We start from the raw sequence: 24,892 nt of genomic DNA on the forward strand, positions 1-24,892 counted from the left end.
AAATTTGTTCCTCTCTGTCTTAGTGATACAAGAAACTTTGTAAAAAAGACTTTTGCCCAATGATATTTTAGAAAGATTTCTAGGCACCAATAATTAAAGCCATAATGTTTATTTAGTAAATTTGTTGCCTAAATGAAGTAAATGTTGCTGAAATTTAAAAAATTGAATGCATTAATATGTGGCACTGACCCTGTAACAGTTTTGGTGACTTTCTGTACTTGTTACTAGAAAGTATACAAAGTAGTTACCCAGAAGGAAGTTTCTTGTCCCATAGGATGGGAATTTGGGTGAGTGGGGTAAAGTAGCTACTGTAATAGATGTGCATCTTTTTCATCTTCTGCTGTTCATACTGGCTGCATTTCTGCATTGAGACCTTAACAAATATGACTTATGTTGAATAGTTTCTGCATAAATTTCTACTTCATCATTTCTAAGTGGATAAAAATCAGTCTATAATGAAGAATAAATTGCTTAAATGATACTATTTTTAGAAAACATTCTGTGTATCAAATGAATATGAAAATTTTAAATGAATTAATAAAATCTATATGGATTGATAACTTTTAAATACTGCAAGAATGTAAAAGTACACCTTTTCATCACAGAAATCTAAAATATTGAAAACTACATGAAATGATGATTAGGAAAACTGGGTTCCAGTTTTTACTCTGAAATTAATATATATTTTATGACTTTAAATGAATCAAGTTAACTGTTTGAGAATGTTTCTTTTTTATTATAGCCATAGTTGACACAATGTTCTTACAGTGTGCAGAGCATTATATAAAGTATTTTACATATTTTATTTACTTAAGATAATTTGAAAAAGAAGGTACATGTGAAATTGAGACTCAGAACTTCACTCACCTACCAAGTCAGAGCTTTCCAACTCTTAAGACGCATGCTCTTACTTCAAGTTTCTAGACCTTTTCTAAACTAAAATTATAAAATTATCAGACAGAGGAAAAAACCCTATAAGAATTTGGATAATTCTCAAGATTCCTTGAGAGATTATGGACCTGAGGGTGATCTGGCTGTGACGTCTGTCCCTCATTGATCACCAGGATTGATTGGACTGATCTGACTGACCAGGCAGGTGTCCCCTTCCTCCCTTGTCTCTCTGTGTGTGAAGCTGCACACTCTGTAAGACCACCCCTGATACAGGAGGTGGTTTCCTGGGTCAAGGCTATTCAACTAGCTCTGCTCCCCTGTTAGAACCTTCAAACAACTCCTGAGCATCATTGAGAGATTTGTGGGCATAGTGGGAGAGTAGGAGAAACTAAGTAAGAATTTCCATAACTGGGGTAGTCAGCTGAACTGAAGTTAAAAGTAGGGTTGAAATTGAACTTTACTGCCATTTCTTCACTGGCTTTCTTGCCCTCTGTTGAATAAAGTATGTAAAACACTTAGCACAATGCCAGCACATATTAGGAACTCAGTAACAATTAGCGTTTTTTTACCTGTATTCTTCTCTTTTGCCTGCTGCAACAGTTGAACCATTTGGAGTGTTTCTTGGCAGACTGCTATTCAAGCCAGCAAATTGGTTTTGGATTATAATAGAACAAAAAATATATTTAACTTCATCAGTATAGCCTTGTCTAACAATGTGATCAATTGCCAGACTTTTTCTTTGTGTTGAAGTGAGAGGCATATTTGTGCCAGAATGATACATTGTATTTAATGCATTACTCTCTGCCCTCTTTTTCTTATTTTCTTCTGTGTTGTGGTCTGTATATTGCTTTTAACATTTTACTAGACAAAATACAGAGGTAGTGAAATGGAAATTCTCTGTTTTTGTTACTATTACAGGACTTAGAGGTAGATAAATTGAACCAAGTATAAATTACTTAGATACTGCAATTATCCCTTCCATCTCTACATTCATTATAATGCACATTAAGGGAAGAGTGTGACGTTGCATTAAAGTGTGGCATAATAAGTTTAAAAAATATAATTATTAGTCTCTGTTCCATTAACTCACCAGAATAGTGAGGTAATGTCAGTATTATTGTATACCAATTTAGACTCAACAATGAAAAACAAATTTAAATCTTACTGGTTTTGATGATACTAGTTGTTGATATTTTTCTATAATTCAAAATTTTACAATTACAGGTAATTATCTACAATATAAAACCTGATCGTTTATCTTTGAGATACACATTAAACAATTAAAAACTTCTTTGCTGAGAGTCTGAAGATAGTTCAGTGAATTACAGGTGAATTCAAATAGTCTTTTGAATTACTAGTGTGATATATCTTCAAGATGTACAATTAGATGTATTTCTAGTTTGCTCTTTTAAAAATTCTTATTTGAAATGAAACTGAAAGTTATCCATCCTTTTCATGTTGCTATATTCTTTATTATAAGTGATTTTAAGTTTTCAAATCAACATACTTCTGTGGCTGACAACCTATGGCTACCAGGTAGGAAGAAGAAAAAATCATGAACGTCCAAGCAAAGCAGACTGAGTCTTATTGCATGTCTTCCCTGCCACTGAAGATCCAACTCCTCAAAAGCTGCTGGAATCTCCCAAGATTTTTTCTACTTCATCTGCCAGTACATCCCTCTCCCTGGGAGATACCTCTTCATAGTTTGAACCAGCAACTCTGCCCTCATGATGCACTTTTAATACATTTTTTAGCTGGTGAGACTATAGTTATTAAAATACATTCTGGCATTTTCCTAATAAATCCGTTAAATTTAATAATAATACTGTTTTTGGTGTGCAAGTGTTCTAAAGTTTTAGTACCCATACTAAAAAGAAATACTTTTTTCTTAAGACTATCAGTTGAAGATGGCTGAATCCAGAATTTGAAAAAATTTTATTTGTATTAATATTAAAACATGTTCACCGCTATTTGTAAATGTCTTCTGGTACCTGATGATTATTATGGCAAGAGAGGATTCACTATATATGGCTATAAAGGCTACAGGAATGGAAAGTAACCCATCTAGGGTAGTCAAGAAGAAGGTAAACTAGCAAAAATAGAATGCTGAATGGTTGTTAGTGACAGAAAAAGCTAGTGGGTTTTGTTACCCTCAAAATAGTAAACACTATTGAATAAAAATTGTAAGTGATACCAAGAAGGTATATGGAAGAAAATAGACTGAATGACTGTTGAGTTACTTGTAAATATAACCCTAATTTCATTTCTATGTCTCTCTCATTTATTTTGTTTTCTTATTCTGGCTCGAGCCTTTTATTGCTAATTCCAACCTCAACTTTTTGTTCATTCAACCTCAGAACTGCAGGAGTGTATGTTCAAAAGGGAAGCCAATATAATCACAATAACTCAGAGTATGGTGGTGCGTTGAAGTTCATCTCTTTCTCTCTTACCCTACAACCCCTTACCTGGATTTCAGCAGAAATGGATGGCACATTGAGTGGAATCAATATCATGACATTGTTTAACATCAGATATGTTTTTTCTCTCTTGTCCAATTTGCTAAATTTTGTCGTTTTAAGTTTTCTTCCTATTTGCTTCTTTCTTCTTTCCTTTACCATTCTCCTATCTTTCTACTTGGTTATTTATCCTCCCTTATTTTTGTTGTACATTTTATTATTCTTACCTATTCTGTTTCTTTTCTCATAGCAAAAAAGATTTATCATATATTTCCTTACATCTAAAATACTGAAAAATAAGAACTAAAATGGCACTGTTTCTGGTATAGTCGCCATATTCCTGTAAACACCAGATGTTACTGGACTACAGAGATTATGCTAGCATGCTGTTGATATATTGCTTAATGGATGTTTCTTATAACACTCTAAAATAGCAATATTAAGATTGTAAGTAATTGGTATTCTAAAACAAAGAATATAAATTCTTGTCTGGGAAGGGAAAATTTATGAGGAAGCATTTACAAAAAATTAAGCAAAACAATTCATCATAGTTTCATTTACTCATACTATTTTATTTCAGATTCATCTTATTTAATACATAGTGTATGAGACAAAACCAAATTTTTTTCTTTTATTTTATATTGGACATTTTGGCTTCGATGAGTTTATTTGGAAACTGGTTTTGAAGTGCCGCATATTGAACATACTGTATTTTGTGCATACTCTACCATCTATTATGATATTTTATTATTTTCTGTTATCAAACTAAAACTCATTGTCTTAAGTCCTTAAAAGGAGATGAGTTATGTGATGCCTTTAATAATGACTTCCTGTTAAGTAATTGATTTTCTTTGCAGATTTGCACTTTTTGATTTCTTATTTGCATAGTTCCCACTAGCTTCACCAGGAAAAGCATAATTGTTTATTAAAATGGTTCTCTAACTTACATAAGTGATGATTTTGTATGTTTATAACATGTTGATTACCTGACATTCTTATCCACTCTATTAAATCAAATTTGTAGCTCACTTACAAACCAGTATCAATAACCTCAACTATTTTCCTACCCTCGTGAAAAAAAAAAAAACCAAGGCTGACTTTCACAAATGCCTAATCCATTTCCTCTCAATAGGCTCTTGGCTAAAATTATTTCATAAAAGGAAAACTCTATAGAAAAACATATAACAGAAAGTTCAAGAGATAATAATATTAAATTTACATACTTTTAGGTTATTTCACCTTTGAATTCAAGTATGAATTTCATTCCCTAAATTAAAATTTTGATTAGCATAACAACTGTAAGTGTGTATAATATAAACTCTTACTGCTTATGCATTGCCTCTTGCATTGTCCTTTCCTACATTTTATCACCTTAATACATAAAGGAGTTTTCTAATTGAGGTAAATGGAATATATATGGAGTTGACTGCCCATTTCGAGCTGACTTTAAGGTACTTTTTTTGTATGAGTTGCTGGGATTCTGGTGAAGTGATTTCTGAAGCAATTTCCACAGTGCATGTATTTACAGGCCTTATAGAAGTTCCTAAATTAAAACCTTTTATTAATAAAGATTTGAAATGTTGTATATTTACTGTAAATATATGCAGATACACATGCTTTATTATTTACAAGTATTTTTAAATAAACATATCTTTGTTAAGTACTCACTAGTAAATGGTATTTTAAAAATTATTCATATCACAGTTTATAAATTTTAAGTATGTTACTTCATAAATACTAAGGTCTAGGTTTCTTTTTAATTCATTTGGTTGTTTAAGTTCCTAAATTAAATTTAATCAGGAATTTTTCTTAAGTATGAATTTTTTCTCAGAATTTCTATAAATGGGAGTCTCAAAATTTGAAATGAGACTTCATTTCATTTCTTAGCTTTGGTGACCTTTTCTTTTTATTTAAAAATACATGTATTGCCTGTATCTTTACAAAAAGAGTAGAAATAAACTACAAGAAGGAATGGCTGAAAGTTAATAACTTAAAATATATGAAGACATGGGTTATGTTAAATTTTAACTTATAAAAATATCTTTAGACAAATCTAAGCTTTAAAACTAAATTTGATAACATTATTGTGAATCTTTTGAAATATGTTACTATTCTTCTGAAGATCAGAGTTCTATAATATGACCAGAGTGCATTGCCACAGATTCGCTTTTCTCTATATCATCTTCTTTTCTCCCCAGAATTTTATGGTTTGAGAAATAAAAGGACATCATTAGTGATGATGAAATGAAAATAACATTAGCTTTTAGTTTGCTAAAGCATGTATGAATGAAAACTCTGTCGCTCCGAAGTAAATTTTTGGTCTTCAGAGATTACATTACCAAATGTCATATTGAATTGGGAGAAGGGAAAGAGCTTTTTGTTCAAAATGCTGAGCTCTACCTCTGACCTTGAAATTAGCTTACCACAAGAAGCAGAGACACCAGCAGCACAAAGGATGCGCTTAGTATAAGTGGTAGGTTATAAAAGACAATACAAGAACAGGGTATATAGTGTCATTACCTTTGGTGAGAACTATATAGGTGATCCATAAAACTTAAAAAAATATGATTATTATGTTCTTCATTTCATGAGCTTACTCATGATCTTAGCTATGGGTTAAGAGATTACGTAGGGGAAAAGGTACAAGCTGCTTGTATTGCTCGAGTTGTTGCTTTCTCTTGGACTCTATGCATCCTTAGCAATGAGAAATTATTTTGTCTGCTAGTTCTTTCTCTTTAAATATTACACCTATGTACGTATGTTCACACATATACATGACTAAAATTTGTATGAAAACATTAAATGCTAAAGTGGATATATTTAAGTTCAAATTGTGAGCAACTCAGTAGGGTACAAAATTTATAGTAAAATTAAGCCAAATAAAAATGCCTTTTTAAAAAGGATAAGTTTATTTATCTTTATTTCACTAAATCACCTTTTAGAATTCAGGAATATGTGAGATGAAGAGTACTTTAGTGAAACGCATTCTCCTTGTTGGAGAAAAAAAACTTTTTTAATTCCATATTCCTTCTTTTCAAATGTTTATTCCTATTATCCTATTCCACGAGTATTTTTTCTCATCATACCTGTAAAATATTAATGCTGTGGTTTTATTTGAAATGGATAAACTTTAGGACATTTCTGAATATCTAAGTTGCTTAATTAAGTTATTCTATTTAGGATTTGAACTCATATACATAGTTTTAAAACTGAATCCACGTGCTCACTTTGGCAGCATAAATGCTAACAACTGAATGCGTGGTTTTCAATATTCATTTGAACCAAATGATCGTTTTATTATTCAGTGAATTAATGGCAGTGAAAAAGTAAAATTAAAATATCTCCAAGTGTACTATAATTTTATATTGTAAGAATTTTTTGTATTTTATGAAAACCTAACTTTAGGTGGATGTGAATCTTGTAGATTAGTACTCAGCATTTAGTTCTAGAATATTTTGAAGACAGGGCATATCAGAACTCGTTAATTCCGAAATGCTTGTAATTGTGATATTTCTTGTACATAGCTTGTTTTGCTAAAGAAAAGGTAGTCATTGTTGTAAAGTGATTATTAGTATTTCAGTAACTTTAATGTAAAGGAACAGAACATTACAATAAATAGTTCAGCACCAAAATATTTGACAAAAACCGAGTATGTTTAGCCATAATGGGATGAGTTGTGTATTGGTTCATGTTTCTATGGCACTTTTCAAAAGAGACAAGGATATCTGGGTATAGAATGATGCACATCACCAGACTTTGATATAGGCACACCTCAAGGCCCTTTGACATTTCTTTGGTGAACAGGTGTCATTTATGCATTGCAACCTATGAGTAAGAGCTTATGTTCATACAGGAGCATGTGCAAATATTGATAATGAATCTATTTTTTGTCTTGTAAAGGATAATAACTTAAAAAATATTTTAAGAAATGCCCTTTCTACCAGAGAATATAAAGATGCTCTCATGTAAATCCAAATATAGACATGTAAAATGTAAAGATGTAGGTTGATGGGTTTAAATTATTACCTTTATATTTGTAATTTTGGCTGCTTGGGACCAGAGACTAGGAATTTTGTTTTCATAATGTCAGTGAAATAATTTACCAGGCATCATTTGGAAAAGAGGCAAGCCAAGCAAGTTGTAAAGGGATCAGAGACAACCTCTTCACTCTATGTGTCCAGAGGAAAGGGACCGTCTTATCTCTTCAAAGTTTAATCCAAAGACGCTACCATACTTAATCAAAGCAACCAATTATCTAGAATTCACTTACTTATGAGGTCTTTCACCCTGGAATACTTCCTATCCACTTCAGTCTGATTAAAAGCTCAATCTAAAAAATGTAGAACCTCTCGCTTTTTAGCAATTGGGGTATCTTAGTAAACTTCTTAGGGAAATTTAGTTCTGTTTCTGATATATATATATATTTGCTACTTTATCTACTGAGAAACATGATATTAGTAATTCAGCATATGTGAAAAAATAATAAGACATATTATGTGTAACAAGTACATAGTGATATTTTAAAGGTTTATTCTAGCTTGTGGAATTCCATGTAAATGAACTACTCTGTTAAAGTACTGATAAGAGAAACTTGCACTATTTTTAACCACTACAGAATTCTTTTTTGGAAAAAATACCTTCTTTAAAACTATTTTATATAATATGTAAGATAAAAGTAGAATCTTTTTAGGATAAAGAGACACTTTACTCAATTTTATTCTTGTCATAATCACAGCACAATGCCTTTATGTCGGGAGTATTCAAAAGAGAAATACTAATCTTTCTCACATGTCTGAGGAGAAAATTTATTGGTAACTTGGCAGCAAATAATGTATCATAGCTTTAGTATGAAGTATATTACATTATTTTTCATGGGAGGTTATTTAACCTTTTATATAGAAAATTTAAGTATATTACATTTAGAGCAAACCGTAATACTGCATCTTGTTTTCTCACGCAGACCTAATCCATTGATATTTAAAGAGCATTTTATTATCTTTGAAACATTTTAGTTCTCATGTTGCCGTATCATCTCACTAAGCAGGTCATGAAAACATTTTGACTACTATTTGTAAGCCATTTATTGATTGCAGAGTCTGTTTAGACAAATGATACTCAATTTTTCCTTCTCAAAGCCCAGTTTTGTTAGGGTAAGTGGAGAGGAGAGAGCAATGAAAAATGTGTAGTTGTGCTGTCAGTGCAACAAAAGCCACTCGAGAAATAATAGTGTTGTGCAATTAATCTGAATAAAGTGTGCTTCCAGTTGTAATAAGTGGATGGTACTTTATGGATATGTAAGATTTTATAGGTGATAAAAATATTCAAACAAGAGAGAAATAATATCAAAGAAAAAAGCTCAGTGTTTGACAGAACATATACTCACTGCTCAGCTAAGTTTTATTCAGTTTAAAAATGAACCTTTTGAAATCATCTGACCTCTATTTCTTTCTCCTGCTTCATTATTCCTTCCCGTGTTCTGTCTTTCACACATACTGAACTACTGAAAAGTTGTTCAAACTGCTGATACTTGACTCACAGCTTTCTCTACTCCTTTAACTTCAGTTGTCCAAATCCTAAAGAATGCATCTTAGATTAATTGGAAACCTTGAACCCTCCAGAATGTGATGGGTTTGGTGCCCCCATTGCATCCTGTATTCACTCTATTGAGGCACTTCTGTCACTGTTTTCTAAAGGCTTATTCACTTGCTCATCTCTGCCCCTGCTCCTAATATTTTTAACCTAGGCACAGACTATGCTACATTCACCATAATTGTAAGACACACAGTAAATACTTACTGATTTATTATGTCCACTGTTTAGAAACATATTACACATCTATAATGCTTTGTATGTGGCTAGTCACAGCCTTGTGCTGTTTGAAAGTCATTTAAGGGTTTTGAAAGTAAGAATAATTTTGAATATAGCAGTATTTTGGAACTTCAAAAGGCCAGAAGCAAAAAGGTGGGTTAAGTTTAGTAAGTTTTTAAGTCTTTTAAGTTTAGTAAGTAGGTACACAGGGTAGGACTAAGAAGTGTTAATTAGTAGGATTTAATCCTTAGGACATATACATGGGTTAAAAAGGAACAGTTACAAGTGACTTCAAACTTTAAATTTGAGATAATAATGGGAATTTTTTTCTTTGTGAATGAAAGCAAGGAGATAATGAATTTGATTTTTAAAATACTGATTGGGCTGGAGATATAGCTCAGTGGCACATCATCTGCCCAGCAAGCACAAGGTCCTGAGTTAAATTCCCAGTATAGTGGTGTGGTGGTGCATACCTATAATCCCAGAATGATTATTAGAATATTTATTAGAATTCATATATATATATATATATATATATATACACACATATATAGAATGGTTACCTTCATAAGTATACACATATATTCATAATGCACTATATCTTTAAATTTTGTGCCTTATTTGGTTCCTTCCCATATTAATGGCTTATAATCTTATATTAGTAGCATAATATCCACTTCTACCTTCCCTCAAAGCTCCTTCTATCTCCTACTACAAAATGGAAAGAATAAAATAATTTTTCATATTACTACTAAACTTTACATGATTTCTAATTTGTCTATCACACTTAATATTTTAAAACTAAACCCAGAAATTTAAATGAGAAAATATAAAGCTAATATTGAAAACTGATGGTTATATATTTACAGTTTATATATTTCACATATGTGAAGCACTACATTTAGCTTCTAGCATAAAGGCTTCTAGTTTTCTTGATGTTGGATCATATAGTGTATGCTTCTCTCATTTTATCACCCCTTACTTGTATTCCTCCATAGTCTATAAACCGTAAGTGTGCCAATGACAAAGGGTGATGAATTACCTTTGGAAATCATTACACATCATTTTATGGCTGAAACTACGGTATTATATTACAGAACCAGAGGCAGGAATCATTTTTTGGAGCTCTAGAATGCTGCAAGTATGATATTTGCCAATAAAATGAGGAAAATTGTCAAGAATTACATGAAGTAGAGAATATAGAAAATAATTTAGAAATTATCCAAATTAAGTTTGATAAAGAATAAAGGAAACAAAGGACTATTCAAATGAAAACACCATGAGTTCTGATTACTGTTCATGTATATACAGTAGTAAAGTAGGAATCATGTAGCTAAAACCTAAAGATGTTATAGGTTGTGAATTACTCAGTGGGCTTTATTCCCATTTATTAATTTCTTAGTGAAATTGATCTACTGCTTAAATGGAGTATCTATTGCAGTAATTCACTGAATTAAAATTCAGAAGATAATGTAGTTCTAAGCTTATTGAGAACACCTGACTAATAAATTTGTATTCCTTTTTTTTTTGCTAACTACCTAAAAACATGCACAAAGCAGGTTTGATTTTCTCATTACTACCTTTTAATTTTTAAATAGGACTGTCTGTCTGATTCTGTGCTTTTTGCAGAAAATTTGTATCCATGATATACAGTCCTGATTAGTAAATCCATATAATTCGTGATATTCTACTTTAAATATTAGTATTCATAGACTACACTGAAGTTTGTTTTTATTGTTTATAGAAGCAACTCATGCTTATTGCTAATAGTTGAGAAAATGGGAGTGAAAGAACATGGTATATATTGCAGTCCATGCCCCCCCCTTTAATGTAGGCATCATTAAGGGTGTTATGTAAGTAAGATGGCGCTTTTAGCTTGTAGAAGTGATTATAAGAAATAATTGTAAGAACATCAGAATTCATATGATACACATTTGGGACACATAGAAATCCCCACTTGCATTAAATAGGAGGTATTTGACCAGTTCCATTACTGTATGTATTCTGCAAAAATATGTCTTTTTCAGAAACTAGTATTGTCTCATTAAGATTAGCTAGGTATTATAATAATTTTGATTTATATCTGAGAACCCCAAAGTCTTCAGCATTATAACATTTTGTAGTTTTTATGTCCTCACTCCTCTTCACCATCACTCAATTCAGCTATAGTTTAGATTATAAATGCTTATTAAGTGTCCCAAAATATGTACGCTGTTAAACTACAGTGACTGCATTCCAGCTTACTTCTTAGTCTCTAGGAGTCTTAGCTTCTTCTGGAGGAAGTTCTCATTCTCTCTAGCTTGAATAGGCAAAAACATGATGAATAGCAAGGTAAAAGACATCCATTCTCTTGATCTTGGGTTCCTGAGAAGCTACATCACTATTTATACCACTTGTTATGTCCTGTTTTCAGTCTAGGATAAACTTTGACCCACTATACTTTTATATGACTACTTGGAATATTATAATCCATTAGAGTTGAGATAAAAGGTTCTTTTCTGTGTTCTAAATGTGAAGTGCGTTTTTTAAAACACAATAATTGGAATAATAGGTACGTTAATAAGTTTCTTTAAAGCATAGTTTCAGGATTGCATCTACTTAATGCTGCATCACAAGTCCACTTAAAAAGCAAACTAACAAAAATTATTCCGTGTAATAAATTTAAAAAGATGATGAATGAAGTAATTTGAGTAACCATTAAGTCATATTTCAAAACATTTCTCAAGAAATTGCTTTAGTTATACAATATATTTTGAGGTAATATTCAAATAGAAAATTAACCAAATTTCTCACATACGTTAAGTTTATAGGGTTGTTTGGAGTATATTTTTAATAGCTGTTGCTTTAGAATGGCATTATCTTGTCCTTTTTTTATTCTGTCGTTCTAGCATGAAAAAGGTTTTTCTTATGGGTGCTTTTATCCTTATCCTATTTCCTTATCCAAAATGTTGCCTTGGTGTGTCAGTACCAGATATTGGTAGTATGATGTCAGTGTAATTTGGACACTTGCAACCATGTATCTCCAAAAGATGGTGATGAGAAAGCATGTGGTGTAGTCTGTAGGCTCAGAATATTGCCAAATCTTCATTTCCTGGCATGTGGATTTTTCAGTTGTACTTGTGAACAGAGCTTGGATCTAGACCTGGCAGCTAAGCATCATTAATGGTGACATAATTTCTTCATATTCTAAATTACTCCGATGGCAGGATACCGTTTCATTTTCTGCTTTAACATGGGAAATGTCCATTATATTGTCTCATGATTACATGGACTCTAATGCAATGAACATGGTTAGTCAATTCAAAGATAATTTCTTTCTTGAATATATATCTCCTGAAAATTGATAGGATGATACACCAATCATGTGATTTTTTTTACTAATCTTATAATAAAGGGGGAGAACATTAAATCTTTGAATACTGTACCTCAATTTTATTGTAATGATTTTGCTGGTTACCAGGTGGGGTGGCAGTTGAAAAATTTGGTGAATGCACTACGAGAGGACCCGAGTGGTGTTATCTTAACTTTGAAAAAGCGACCTCAGAGCATGCTTACCTCAGCACCAGCTTTACTGAAAAATATGAGATGGAAGCCCCTTGCTCTGCAGGTAATGAAGCTTAATCATAAGTCATACACCATCATTTTAGCCATAGATTATCTCAGTAATGCTTCTTTATTGTGCCTCATCTCAGCAGCATATGGATTAACCTTGTATGCTTTTGAAAATTTGTTTGTGAAATGATCTCTTCACAGCTTATCCTAATAGGCTTAATTGTGATGAAATCTAAGAGTAAAACTCAAACAATAAAGAACTCTGCCTTAATTTGAAAACATGTGAAGCATAATTGCAAAAGCTAAGTTATTTCAATCCAAAATATGGAGAAAATGAAAGTAAAATATTTCATTTTGTGTACAGTTTTCAATTTTATAATTATAATTGCATACACATCTGGAATAAATCACATGATAGTTCGTAGAATTCTTTTAAATCAGGTCATAAGATAGTAATAGTGATTTATAAACGTTGGGAAAAATGAAATTTGAAATTAGGAATGAAAATCTACTTAGTACACATCCCTTAACTGATCAGTTTTTACTCTCCATGCTGTAGAGTGGCAAAAACTGTTTATTCACATGTTTGCATATCTCTTCAGCATAAAATCATTCTAAAATATTATTTTGGATGTTGACAAATTATATTTATTAAGGGTTATCCAGAAAGTTAAAAATATTCTGATTGCATAAAAACAGAAATGATATATTTCCAATTTTTAAGGATATAATCTTTAAGAATATCATAATTTTTCCTTGACAAAACCTTTATTTTTAGACTAAGAAACGACGACTTTTCCTTAGAAGTGAATTTTAAAAATTAAATTGTCCGTTAAACTTAAAACACTGCTCATTATTTAGAGTAAAACTAGTATACATGAAAGTGCTTTCTTGTCACTAGTATGTAAATCATTACTAAGCTCTATATTAATGTCTTTTACTATTGTAGCCTACTTTTCCTAAAAGATAGTTTCTCTATTACAAATGAATGGCCTCATGGATTATTATGATTTTTCATTTTTAAAACTTTACTACTTATTGGCCTCAAAGTTGGTATTTTGTATTTTACTTAAATTATATAAAAAGTTATAAAGTATGTCAGCATTAAGATCTTTAAATTTTTAATGTAACTTATTTTTCAAGTGAACAAATGTAAACTGTATTACTATGTTCAAATGCATCTCACATTACATGTTTATTATCAAAGCTAGCTAACAATCATTAAATTCAGAGGTCAGTATTTGCCTTATTAACACATAGATGAGCAGATGGGGATTTTGCAGCACATCATTTCTTTTCTTACTGCATTATAAATACATTTTTTGTTTCATTCTGGAGTTTTCTATTAAAATATGTTCCTCATCAAAGTCTGAAGGGATACAAACCCTAACAAAGAAGCACACACGTTCAACCACTGGGTATTCTGAATATGTACAATTAAATTTAACAACTCTTCTCTAGCCCTTCATAAAGATACTTGAACTTCACAAAGACTATAGTTTCTTACTGATCTGTGTACTCTATTTGAGGGAGAATCTTGAGTAGATAGTTTTCCATAAGCACCAACTGAAGTAGAGTTAATAGTAGTACAATTAAGAACCTTCTTATGTAAAATGCTGACATAATTGAAAGACAATATTGTTTATGTTATGTGTACTTCTGATGTATGTATGCAAGACTGAAGAACAAACACTTTACTGTTTAAAATTACTTTATACAGTTCTTTACACTGTAATTATAATTACAATAAATTTTAAATTACTATTTGTAAGTTTATTCTTAAATGCCAAGGAATATGCCATATCAAATCACTAGTTATGTTTATTCTTCATTGCTTATTCAACTATACTTGTAAATTTACTGTTTCACAATGCTATAATCTGAAAAAGAAAATCAAAATTTGCACAATGCTTATATGTGTGTCAACATTTTTATAACTTGGTTATTTCAACTGAATTTCACTCATCTAAACTGTATTGGCCAAGGTCAATCATGTATAGATGATAAGCAGTGGTATTAGAGAAAAAAATCTGCATTTAACACCTTCAAAAATTGCTTACCTGGCTGACTTTATGTGTGATACTGAGAATTAAACCCAGAGCCTTCAGACTGAGCTACATCCATAATCCCTTTTATTCTCTTTATTTTGAGATAATTCTCACTAACTTGCTAAGTTGTTCAACCTGCACTCAAATTGTAATTCTCCTGCCTCAGTCTCCCAGATTTCTGGGGTTATAGGCATGCCATACCATTCCCGGCTACTGGTTGATATTTTACAGTACAGAAGGAGTAATATTAATGTTAATTAAATACTTCTTAGTGGTGCTAAGTAGGAGTAAGGACAATGAATAAGTTTCATCACTGTCACCAACACACCATTAGCACCACCAAAGGTCCCTGCAACTTACTTTGAGGACTAAAAATTGTATCATTATACAGTTCTTTCTTGATCATAAGGCTTTGGCCTGTGCTAAAATGCAGACGCCTGGAAATATAATGGGATTTCTAGGTCAGAATTTTTATATAGTACAGTATAGATTTTGATATAACCAAAGATGGATAAAACTTTAGGGTGCCAGGATATTGACGTTGAAAGTGAATGCCTGCAAAAGAAAAAAGTCAATGAAATGGTGGGATAAGTTCTTGAGGGCAGTCGTGGATTCTTCATGACTTTATCTGAGGTCACATTTTTTCTAGCATCTCAGAAATAACCTTGGGTGTAAAACATAAGTACTGAATGTAGTAACAAGTCTCTGTGTAGTTAGTAGTACCATTCTTACTGTATTCTTGTTTCTGATATATGTTCAAACAAGTTAGAAGCAAAATGCCCTCTAACTCACCTCAATATAAATCTTTAGCATTCAGACTTAAAGAATTGTATGTGTTTTCCTCCCATAGTATAGACCATTATTCTACTAGGAATTATTTAAAATCTACAAAAAGAATCTGTCATTTACTTAACTCAGTATATCTAGTTCATTTTTTTCTAATACTGTACCAGGTGAAGTTATCTATTGTCAGATAAAGCATAACATAGTTAATATTGCATGAAAGTAGATAGTAATTCATGCATCTTTTTAAAATGAAACTTTACTCATGTAAGAATGATTTTTTCAAAACTAATAAGGAAATGAGTTTTATCTACACAAAACAATCTTACCTACCCTAAAGTAAAATATTGTCAAATACTACCATGTGTTTGTTAAAATACTTTCATTTCTAAAATGTTTAAAAGAATATTGACTTCTAATCTGGATTAATACATTGTTAATATGAAAAACAATGATGATGAATTTTGACTTGCATTTTCTTTTAAAATTCACTGATATAATTACATTCAATGAAACAAAAGCATACAATTCAACTTCATGCTCACAGAGCAATTTCATCAGTACATTTCATGAAATTTGGTAGTTCTTTAGATAAATTCATAATTTCTCAGATATTTTGTGATAGAACTAAATGACTTAATCCCTTAGTCAAATACAGTAAGAAGAATTGATTACATCTGAAAGATTGCATTCCATTGCCTTTTGTATACTTTTATAAATAGCAAAGATGTTTTGTTTGATATAGAACGTTTTTATTCTAAGAAAGAAAACCAGGGGTTTCTTGCTTTCTGAGAGCTGTTTTTCAAAACACCTCCTTAGTGACCTTGTCTACTAATTTCCTGGATATGGGTAAGCATTGTGATTGTACATGGTCAAGTTCTTCTAATTCAATGGAAAAAAAATCCCAAACTTCAGGTTCTAAGTTCATGTTTATGGTATAAATTAGTATACACAGGCCACAAGCATGGATGGGTAATGTCATTGTCTTCTTACAAGAAATATATAGAAGAATTAGCTAAATACTGCAAAGAAAGTTCCTTGAAATCACCACTGAGAATCAATGATATTTAAAAACCATACAAAAACTAAGCTTTTTGGATAGAGAAAGCATCTCATAAATGATCACTAAAACCAGTACTGGAGTGCAAAAAAACCCAGTTTAGATATTATTCAAGAGATTTTTATATAAAATAACTAAGCTGTATGATTAAAAGTTCATTCCTAAACTATATTTTAATTTATAAATTTCTTATATTAATGTGCCAACTGTATGGTTTTGTGCTTTTCCATTTAAATTTTATTATCTAATATTGCCTTGGTGCCATTTTTACAGGATATTTAAACAATTTTGAATGGAAAAAGTAGAAATGAAATAGTCATTACAATCAATTTTGTCTATGACCTGGTATATCAAGAAGCATTCTGATTATGTTAGGTTTTTGGTATATACAGTGTGAATGTTCAGGATCATTCTGTAGAAGTCAAAACAAAGAAATATCAATAAAATTTATTTTTAGTATCCAAATTACAGATTAGTGTGACTGAAAAAAAGATTAATGACAGAAAGTGTATCTTCAGAGACTTTTGTTTTACACCATTTTTTTATCGGTATCGGGGATCGTACTCACGACTGCCTGCTTGCAAGGCAGGTGCTTATGCCGCTGAGCTAAATCCCCAGCCCCTGAGACTTTTGTTTTAAAAGCGTGTTTTCAAAATGGCAAGAATTGATATTAAGTATGATAGGTGAGGAAAAAATGTTAAACAAAAATGTTATTGTACATATTGGGAAACAGTAACAAATTTATGTTTTGCATGCTTAAATTATCAAATAGTTGCAAGCAATTGTCTTATCAAATCTCAGTTCGCCAATGTTTAGCAAATCAGTTAAAACACCTAAGTCATAATTTTGCCCAAAAGATTGAATAGCACTAGTATTATTCAATACCACTAGTATTAGTTTCAATACAATGTGCAAAAGTGGATGATTTGGTGGAAAAAGACATTTTGTAGTAGGACTCTGGAGTTTGTATTAGTTACACATTGTGTAAGGACTTACATATTTTTATGCCCATATATCTGTATTTTTAATCTAAGCATATATGGTTTTCTGACTAAATTCATGAGTTGGAAAAATGTTTTCTTCGTAGTCTTGTCAGAAAAGAAAATTTACATGGTTATAAAAGAATACCAAAACATTTTGTATTGATAAATTTGGATTATAAAAGAAACTGTTAAACAGTGAAAGTGGAGAATTTTTGAATACATATATTGCCCTTTCTTAAGTTCTTTTCAAATAACTTCCTACTTAAGAGAAGCCAGCCCAGGAAAACATGTGTTTCATAAATTTCCAAAGTGGGTCTGACATTTCTTATATAATACAGAAACTTACAAGATTGTGTGCAAACTTACCTCCCAAAATCCAGGGCATGTTTTCTTTGAAACATTTTTTACATGATTTTAAAATAGAGTTGTTAACATAAAATAATATTCTGATGATAGTATTAGGAATTATAATAACAATGTGTCTGAGCTGTGTAAGGACTTGTATGAATATTCTGTGCTAGAATATTGAGGTATTGTGATCCGTTTGAGTTTGTGCTTATTCCAAAGAGAGAATATATAAATTACTAAGTTTTATGTTGGATATAATCATTTGTGTTTCAATATTTTCCCCCGAGAAGGCAAAAGCAAGCTCTGTATGATCTTGGCATTATTAAATTTTGAAACTTACTATATAATGCAGTGTTTTGATCTTTAATGTTGGTGCTGGGTGTCTTTGTCATTGAGTTTCATTTAAGACTTACAATTCTATCAAAGTTCGGTCACTTACTAAACAAAGGGCAAAACTAAATCAGGATATACTTGCCAAGAGATGTGAAAATGTAAAATAATTCCAGTAAAATTTGAACATCAAACGTAGTTTTTTAAGTATAGAAATTCTGTGGTTATCACCTTTAAGTGCATTGAAGTTTCAGAGATACACCAGTACATTGCAGATGTGGTCAGTTACAGATGTTAGAATGGGGGCAAGGGGGTTGAGCTATGAGACTTCAAGTGAGATTTCATTTTGTAGAGGCTAAAGTTTTTATTTTACAACAATCAGAATTTTCCAGTGATGTTTAAACTGGATAAATAGGATATTATTGCTAACATTTATATGATTCAGAGGAAGATTTGTGCCATACCATAATTTAGGATGCAAATTTATTTATATATTAATATATATAACTGACACTACAAAAATATATATGTAAATTTTGTCTAGATTTCTGGGTCCTATTGACAGTAGTAAGTTATCATTAACTAACTTTCAGTTATAAATGTATACTTGAAAGTGTATATGATAGTTTTTTTTAGAAACTGGGCATTTAAAGTGATAAATGCCAGTGCCCGTAGAAATCCATCAGACTTATTTTACGGTAATAACAATGTATATGTAAATATGCCTTCCCTATTGGTGCCTCATTGAGTATGTAGAAGGAGAATTTATAACCACCTAGAATTGAAAATTATCAGTGTTAGAATCAAGTCCTTCCAAGAAATAAACTTCTTTTTATGGGATTCAAAGTAGATCTACATCATACTTGCTTGTATACCATATTTGATCAAGTTATACTGAAGCTTTATGCTTACTTCAATAATAAGATGCAATCTGAAAGTAATACCTTGGCACTTTATCCATAAATGCTGATAGTTCATAATTACTTTACTTATAAATTTTACCAACATAAGAGAAGAATAAAATGGGGAAGTAATTGCTTTCTATTTTTTTCCTTAAATTGTAAATCCTTAATGATAGAATGACAACTGCTTTTCTTATGCTATATTAGGAATAAGTGATTTAAAGTAAATATTGTTAGAGTAAAAGAAACTATCTTTTGCATTATTTTTCTCTCATGTAAAATTTTGAGGACTATACCTATTAAAATTTGAACTGAATACTGAGAGAACTCAGCTTTATGAAATGATAGAAACTAAATTAATTATTTTCTGTGTATTTTCACAAAATACCTATTGATACGTGTATTTTTAATGTAACTTGTTATGAATTTATCACTGATAATATCAGCTAACTGCATCATTTTTTCCTGTGCATTAGTCAAATTTTAATTGTTTTCCAAAGTTCTTTAATGCCTTCCTCATGCTTTTAGTTATTTGATTTTGTACCATTTCAGTTCTTGTCCAGAGCTTAAGAAATAAAGATAATTTTAAACATTCACTGAGGGCTGAGAATACAGCTAAGCACCATGGTGCCTGCCTGGTATGCATGATGTCCAAAGTTTGATTCCCAGTACCAAAATAAGTAAATAAAATAAAAGTCACTGAGACCTCCTTTTGTGAGTTATTTTCAATTTTTCATGTTGCTTCTATTTTACCATACCTTATTTTTCTATTTACAAATGTCTAAGTTGGTTTTTAAAATGTGATACTTAAAAAGAATGTTCACTTTCTGGTTTTAATTAGCTTGACATTATAGCACAATTAGTAGACTGAAATACACTGAATATATTGAACATTTACCATGAGCTTTACTTGATAGGAAGCGTTATGACTCATCAGATAATAACCACATGATAAACCAGTTGAAATACTTTCTATAGTTTACCAGTTAATAAAATAATTATCTAGCTGAGTTAAGATTAACTATTTTTTTAATCTGTAAGAACAAATTATTTTTAACTAGTACGGTTAATCAGACCTGCTTGATATAATCAAAGCCGTTACCTATTTTTTTTAAACTTTAAAACTTTTTCCTCTCTATATTTTCCAATTTAAACTATTATATTAACTGATGGCATTAATAGCAACTCTTGCCGAAAACAGAAATCTAGAGTTACAGCAAGGTGAAGGACCCTAAGTACCCTACTATTATCATAAGCAGACAATCCTGGTAATGGTTCAGGCAATCTAAAATATTCTCCTGGTTGTTACTTCACAGTTGAAATATATTTAATATACCTGTAATCACCGACTATTACTTTTTTCTTTATTTTTATTTGAGGAAGAGCAAGTTAAGCAATAAAAAAGAGAAATAATATTTAGTTCTATGTATAATAAAAGAAAAGTACCCAAACTAGAAATATTAACACTAAAATAGAGGAAAAAAATAAAAATTAGTTATATTATTTTGTAAAACTTATGATTTGGGAATTTGGTTTTAGGTTCAATTGATATATTACGATATTATGAGAAATATTTTAAAAGTATACTGAATATTTTTCTCTCATAGTACATCAATTTAAGAGTATTAGAAATTACTGTATAATGAATTTTTCTTTAGAATATTTCCATTATAATAAATTTTGGTTTGACTCATTGTGCAATGTCAGCTGTACTTAAAGACAAGCTGTCCTGACAGGAAAACAACTATAATTAGTAAAATGTCAGTGACTATTAGAAAATCGTCAACTCTATCTTGCAAACATCTGTTATAGAGGAATGAGATACAATTATTTCCTTGGGCTTCATGGCATTCATCAGTACAAGTGATTCCTCTGAATATTGATGTGATGGCAGAATTTCCTATTGCCAATTATTTTTCTAAAGGACAGGCATAGTTTAAACACTATTCTAATAATCAATATTAAACATACTAGACTGCATACCTTTATAATATCTTAATTTTTTTCAAATAACAAGTCTATTTTTAACATTATACGAGTTAAAATAGTGTAACACTCCACATAAATTATTCCCTTTGCCTTCTCTCTTCTTCTTTAACTTCTATTTCACATAGATTAAAACTTAAATGTTATTTTGGCAGGATGTACAATTTCAAGTTATTAAGGTGAGCTGTGTAATAAGGAAGGTCAAAATTGTGAACCGAGTTCTAAACTATGTAGCCTATCCCAGTGACATGCATTGTATTTTCTGTTGTATTTATGCTTGAAATTTTGAACAAATTTTGTTTATATGTACTGAAGTATTGTCACAGTATAAAATAGTTGTAAAATGCCTTTGAGTGTCTAGCAATGTGTGTTAAAGAATAGAACTGTGGGTCTAACTAGACATGGTAAAAGTGTTTTCATACTGACTATAATGGCAATATCTTGTCATGTGATCATTATTTTGTGATCATTATTTTCTGTTTGATATTGCAGTAAAATCCTTAAATATGTTAATTGTATATATAGCTAATCAGTAAGAAGTGTAAGTTAAACATTACAAGTTTGTGAATTTTAGTTTCACGTTCGCATAATTTCTTGAGGTACAAGATTATTTTCAAATGCTATGAAGCTTGGAATTGGGAGTGCTCTTAAGTTAATCCATCCTGAATGTACTACTTAATTCAGTAAACACAGTATACTTAAATAGCTTCCTAGCATGAAAATGAGATCATACTTCTGCAACTAAACATTATTTTAAATGATTGATAAATGTGTGTGCCTGTGAAAGGTGAATTACTTATCACATTAATCACCATACTTCTGAAGATGTACCATAAGATGGCTGTGAGGAGACAGCTAGCAGTGTTCTCACTGACAGAATAAAATTTATTTTCTTAGAAAATACTGTCATATTGTACTCTATTTCATTACCTTTCCTGAGAATCAGACATTTTAATAACTAGGAATATGTTTTGTCCTATTGGAAAGAAGATCTGAAATAGTTTTCTCATATATCAATCAGTATGTAAGTGAGCTAATTTGAGTTACTCTTTATTATCTTTCATTCAATAAAATGGAATTCTGACAGTTTTAAGTTTCTGACTGTGACATAAATCTTTCCATTAAAAACACTGCATGATTTTTTTTAATTTATAAATAACTTGTAGGTGGTTACACCATAGAAAAAGGTGAGTTTGGAACCAAGTGGAAAACTTTAATATGTATAATTAGCTTTTGGAGATTCAAAGAAATATACATGTGCTAAATAACATCATTCTTGATTTCAGCCAAGTTCGAAAACTTGGGGAGAAATAGATTATTTTAAAATGATAACTATGTGTCATTGTTGTTGTTGTTTTGTGTTGTTTGTGTGCGTATGTATTTTCTTTTTCATTTTAACCAGCCTCTTATACCTAGAAGTCCCACAAGCAGCGTTGCCACGCCTTCCAGCACCATCAGTACACCCACCAAAAGAGACAGCTCTGCCCTCCAGGATCTCTACATTCCTCCTCCTCCTGCAGAACCATATATTCCCAGGTATAAAGTTAACTATCGCATGGTTTGAGAAAGCTATTATCTAAAGACTAATAGTCTAAAGACCAATAGCATATAAAGTTTGAAGTCCATTCTTGAAGAACACCTTGAATATTTTCTCAGATGAGCATTCTGAACACATTCTGAAAAAAAAAATCATTCCCATTATAGTAAAGGCAGTTTGGTTAATAAAAGTAACAAAAACTGCAGTCGTTGGTATGAATTATTTACTATGCCTCCCATATCCTACCTTCATTAAATAGAAAAGTAATGTTAAATAACAATCAGGACACTTTTAGTAAATAAAAAATAAGTAAAACTCCTTGTCCAAGAAGGCTTAGGAAATCTCAGGATAGTTTAAAGCATTTCACTCAATTTTTTAAAGGAGAAGAACTATATAGACAACTTGTATGCTTTCTTAAATGTAGGTGATAAGAAAGATGTTTTATGGGGAGAAAGAAGAGAGAAAGTATCCTCCTGTCAAAATAGTTGTGTCTAAATTTTTCACATCATCTGTCCATTAATATTTTCCTCAGGAAATAAGAATTTACAAGAAAATGCATTGCCTTTAAATCTGGTTTCAAGATTTCTTGAGGCTTAATCTCTATTTCATTTGCAAATTCATATTATAAATTCCAGAAAATATGAAAGGATACAGCTTTGTGCCATAATACATTCTTTCCATTGGAATTCTAATATGTGGCCTCGTGGACACAAAATTTATGGAATATGACCACAAGTTAAAGTGGATAGTAAATCCCAATCATGAACAAATTAATCTTGTAAATTAGTTCTGTGGTATTCAAAAGCAGTTAAATCTTTTATTTTCAAGCCATGTTTAATATTTTCTTTAGTGCATAAAATAATTGCATTTGTTTTTTAATTTTTAATTTTAATATATCTAGTCTTTCAGTATTATCTATTCAGTGACATATGGTAATATCGCCATTACATGATCTCATTCCTACATGGAAGTATGACATATCTGTAAATACTATGTTATCAAATAGTAATTACATTCAATTTTAAATATTAATATTTTGTGAAAATTAAATGTAACTGTGTATATATAAATTATGAGATAGTTCATGGCATTAGCTGGCATTTCATAGTATCTCTAATATATAATTGGTTATCTTATGCTCAGTTTACAATCAAACATACAAATTCATCTAATATTCTACTTCAAACATAAGGTTCATCTTAATTCTATTAAGACAGTATATGACTTTCTGTTTATTCTTGAATGAGAAACAATGAAACGTGTTGCAAATAAAAATCAAGTATCTTGGTGTGTTTTCATTTTAATTGAAAAAATTTTCATTTCAGTGTAAATGGTTAAGAAGCCTTATTCTTTAGAGAGCTACATGTACAAATAAACATGAAAAGATATTTTAAATCAAATCTCTGCATTTTTAAAATCTTTCCTTATAGGTGGACTGAGGAAACAGGTGTTATAGAGAAAATGTCTCTTGAACCAAATGTACTTAAAATACACCTTAAAACTATTGTGACAAACCTATGGCATGCATGCCACAGCCACCTGTTTGTTATTGAAAGATCTAATCGGTTCACCATCACTTCCTTAGAGAGATGAAAGAATAAGGCGAGCCAGTCTTGTCTTCTGAGTATAGTGAAGATACTATTAAGGCAATACGTTGAAGTCAATAAAAAGCTAAAATCTTAAGCATGCTATTAAAAATACTAGAGAAAATGAGAAATTGAAATGTCAACATAGTGGTTCTTGATACTGACTGCTTGAAACTTCATCCTCTTCAGTGCAATTTTAAATAGCCTTTGCTATCTCACTTGAATTAGTGTTTATATACAGTTGTACAGGATATTCTAAATACATTTTGTGCCAGTTTATTAGTTACCCAGTGACATAGTCTTTTGATACAGCAATTCAAACAATTCATACACCTAAGCCCCTTTTAAACACAGCCTTCCATAAATTACCTACATGTTTTGTTTCACTTGAAGTTATAGTCATAAAACTTTTTATAGTTGTAATTATCGATATAGCTTTGGTAAATATTTGCATTTTTTTATTTTGAGGTTGAACATGATAGACCTAATTTAATCTCTTCTGAGTGTTTCTTTTTTTCTACATTAAAATAAAACTTTATGCATGATAAGCATTTTAATGCTATGTGAATATAAATGTTTAATTTGGATGATTAATAAAAGCTTTTACATCTAAAAAAGATTT

At 30.7% G+C, this 24,892-nt stretch overlaps 1 protein-coding gene and 1 long non-coding RNA gene across 10 annotated transcripts in view; one reads left to right on the top strand and one right to left on the bottom strand.

Moving 5' to 3' along the window:
* Nucleotides 1-24,892, top strand: part of Cnksr2 (connector enhancer of kinase suppressor of Ras 2) — a 284,365-nt gene that overhangs the window by 162,589 nt on the left and 96,884 nt on the right. For 3 of the 5 annotated variants that reach the window (XM_063242887.1, XM_063242888.1, XM_063242891.1), the window contains exons 9-10: nt 12,616-12,762; nt 22,550-22,683. In XM_063242887.1, coding sequence (XP_063098957.1) covers nt 12,616-12,762; nt 22,550-22,683 — 281 coding nt within the window. The remainder of the gene's footprint in view (nt 1-12,615; nt 12,763-22,549; nt 22,684-24,892) is intronic. The other 2 variants (XM_063242889.1, XM_063242890.1) reach the window with 1 other exon arrangement.
* Nucleotides 1-24,892, bottom strand: part of LOC106026909 (uncharacterized) — a 121,350-nt gene that overhangs the window by 54,076 nt on the left and 42,382 nt on the right. The gene's annotated exons all lie outside the window — the stretch shown is intronic.

Source organism: Cavia porcellus, unplaced genomic scaffold, assembly GCF_034190915.1.
Source record: "Cavia porcellus strain 051 isolate PalLab524CR breed Dunkin Hartley unplaced genomic scaffold, mCavPor4.1 scaffold_33, whole genome shotgun sequence".
NCBI lineage: Eukaryota > Metazoa > Chordata > Mammalia > Rodentia > Caviidae > Cavia > Cavia porcellus.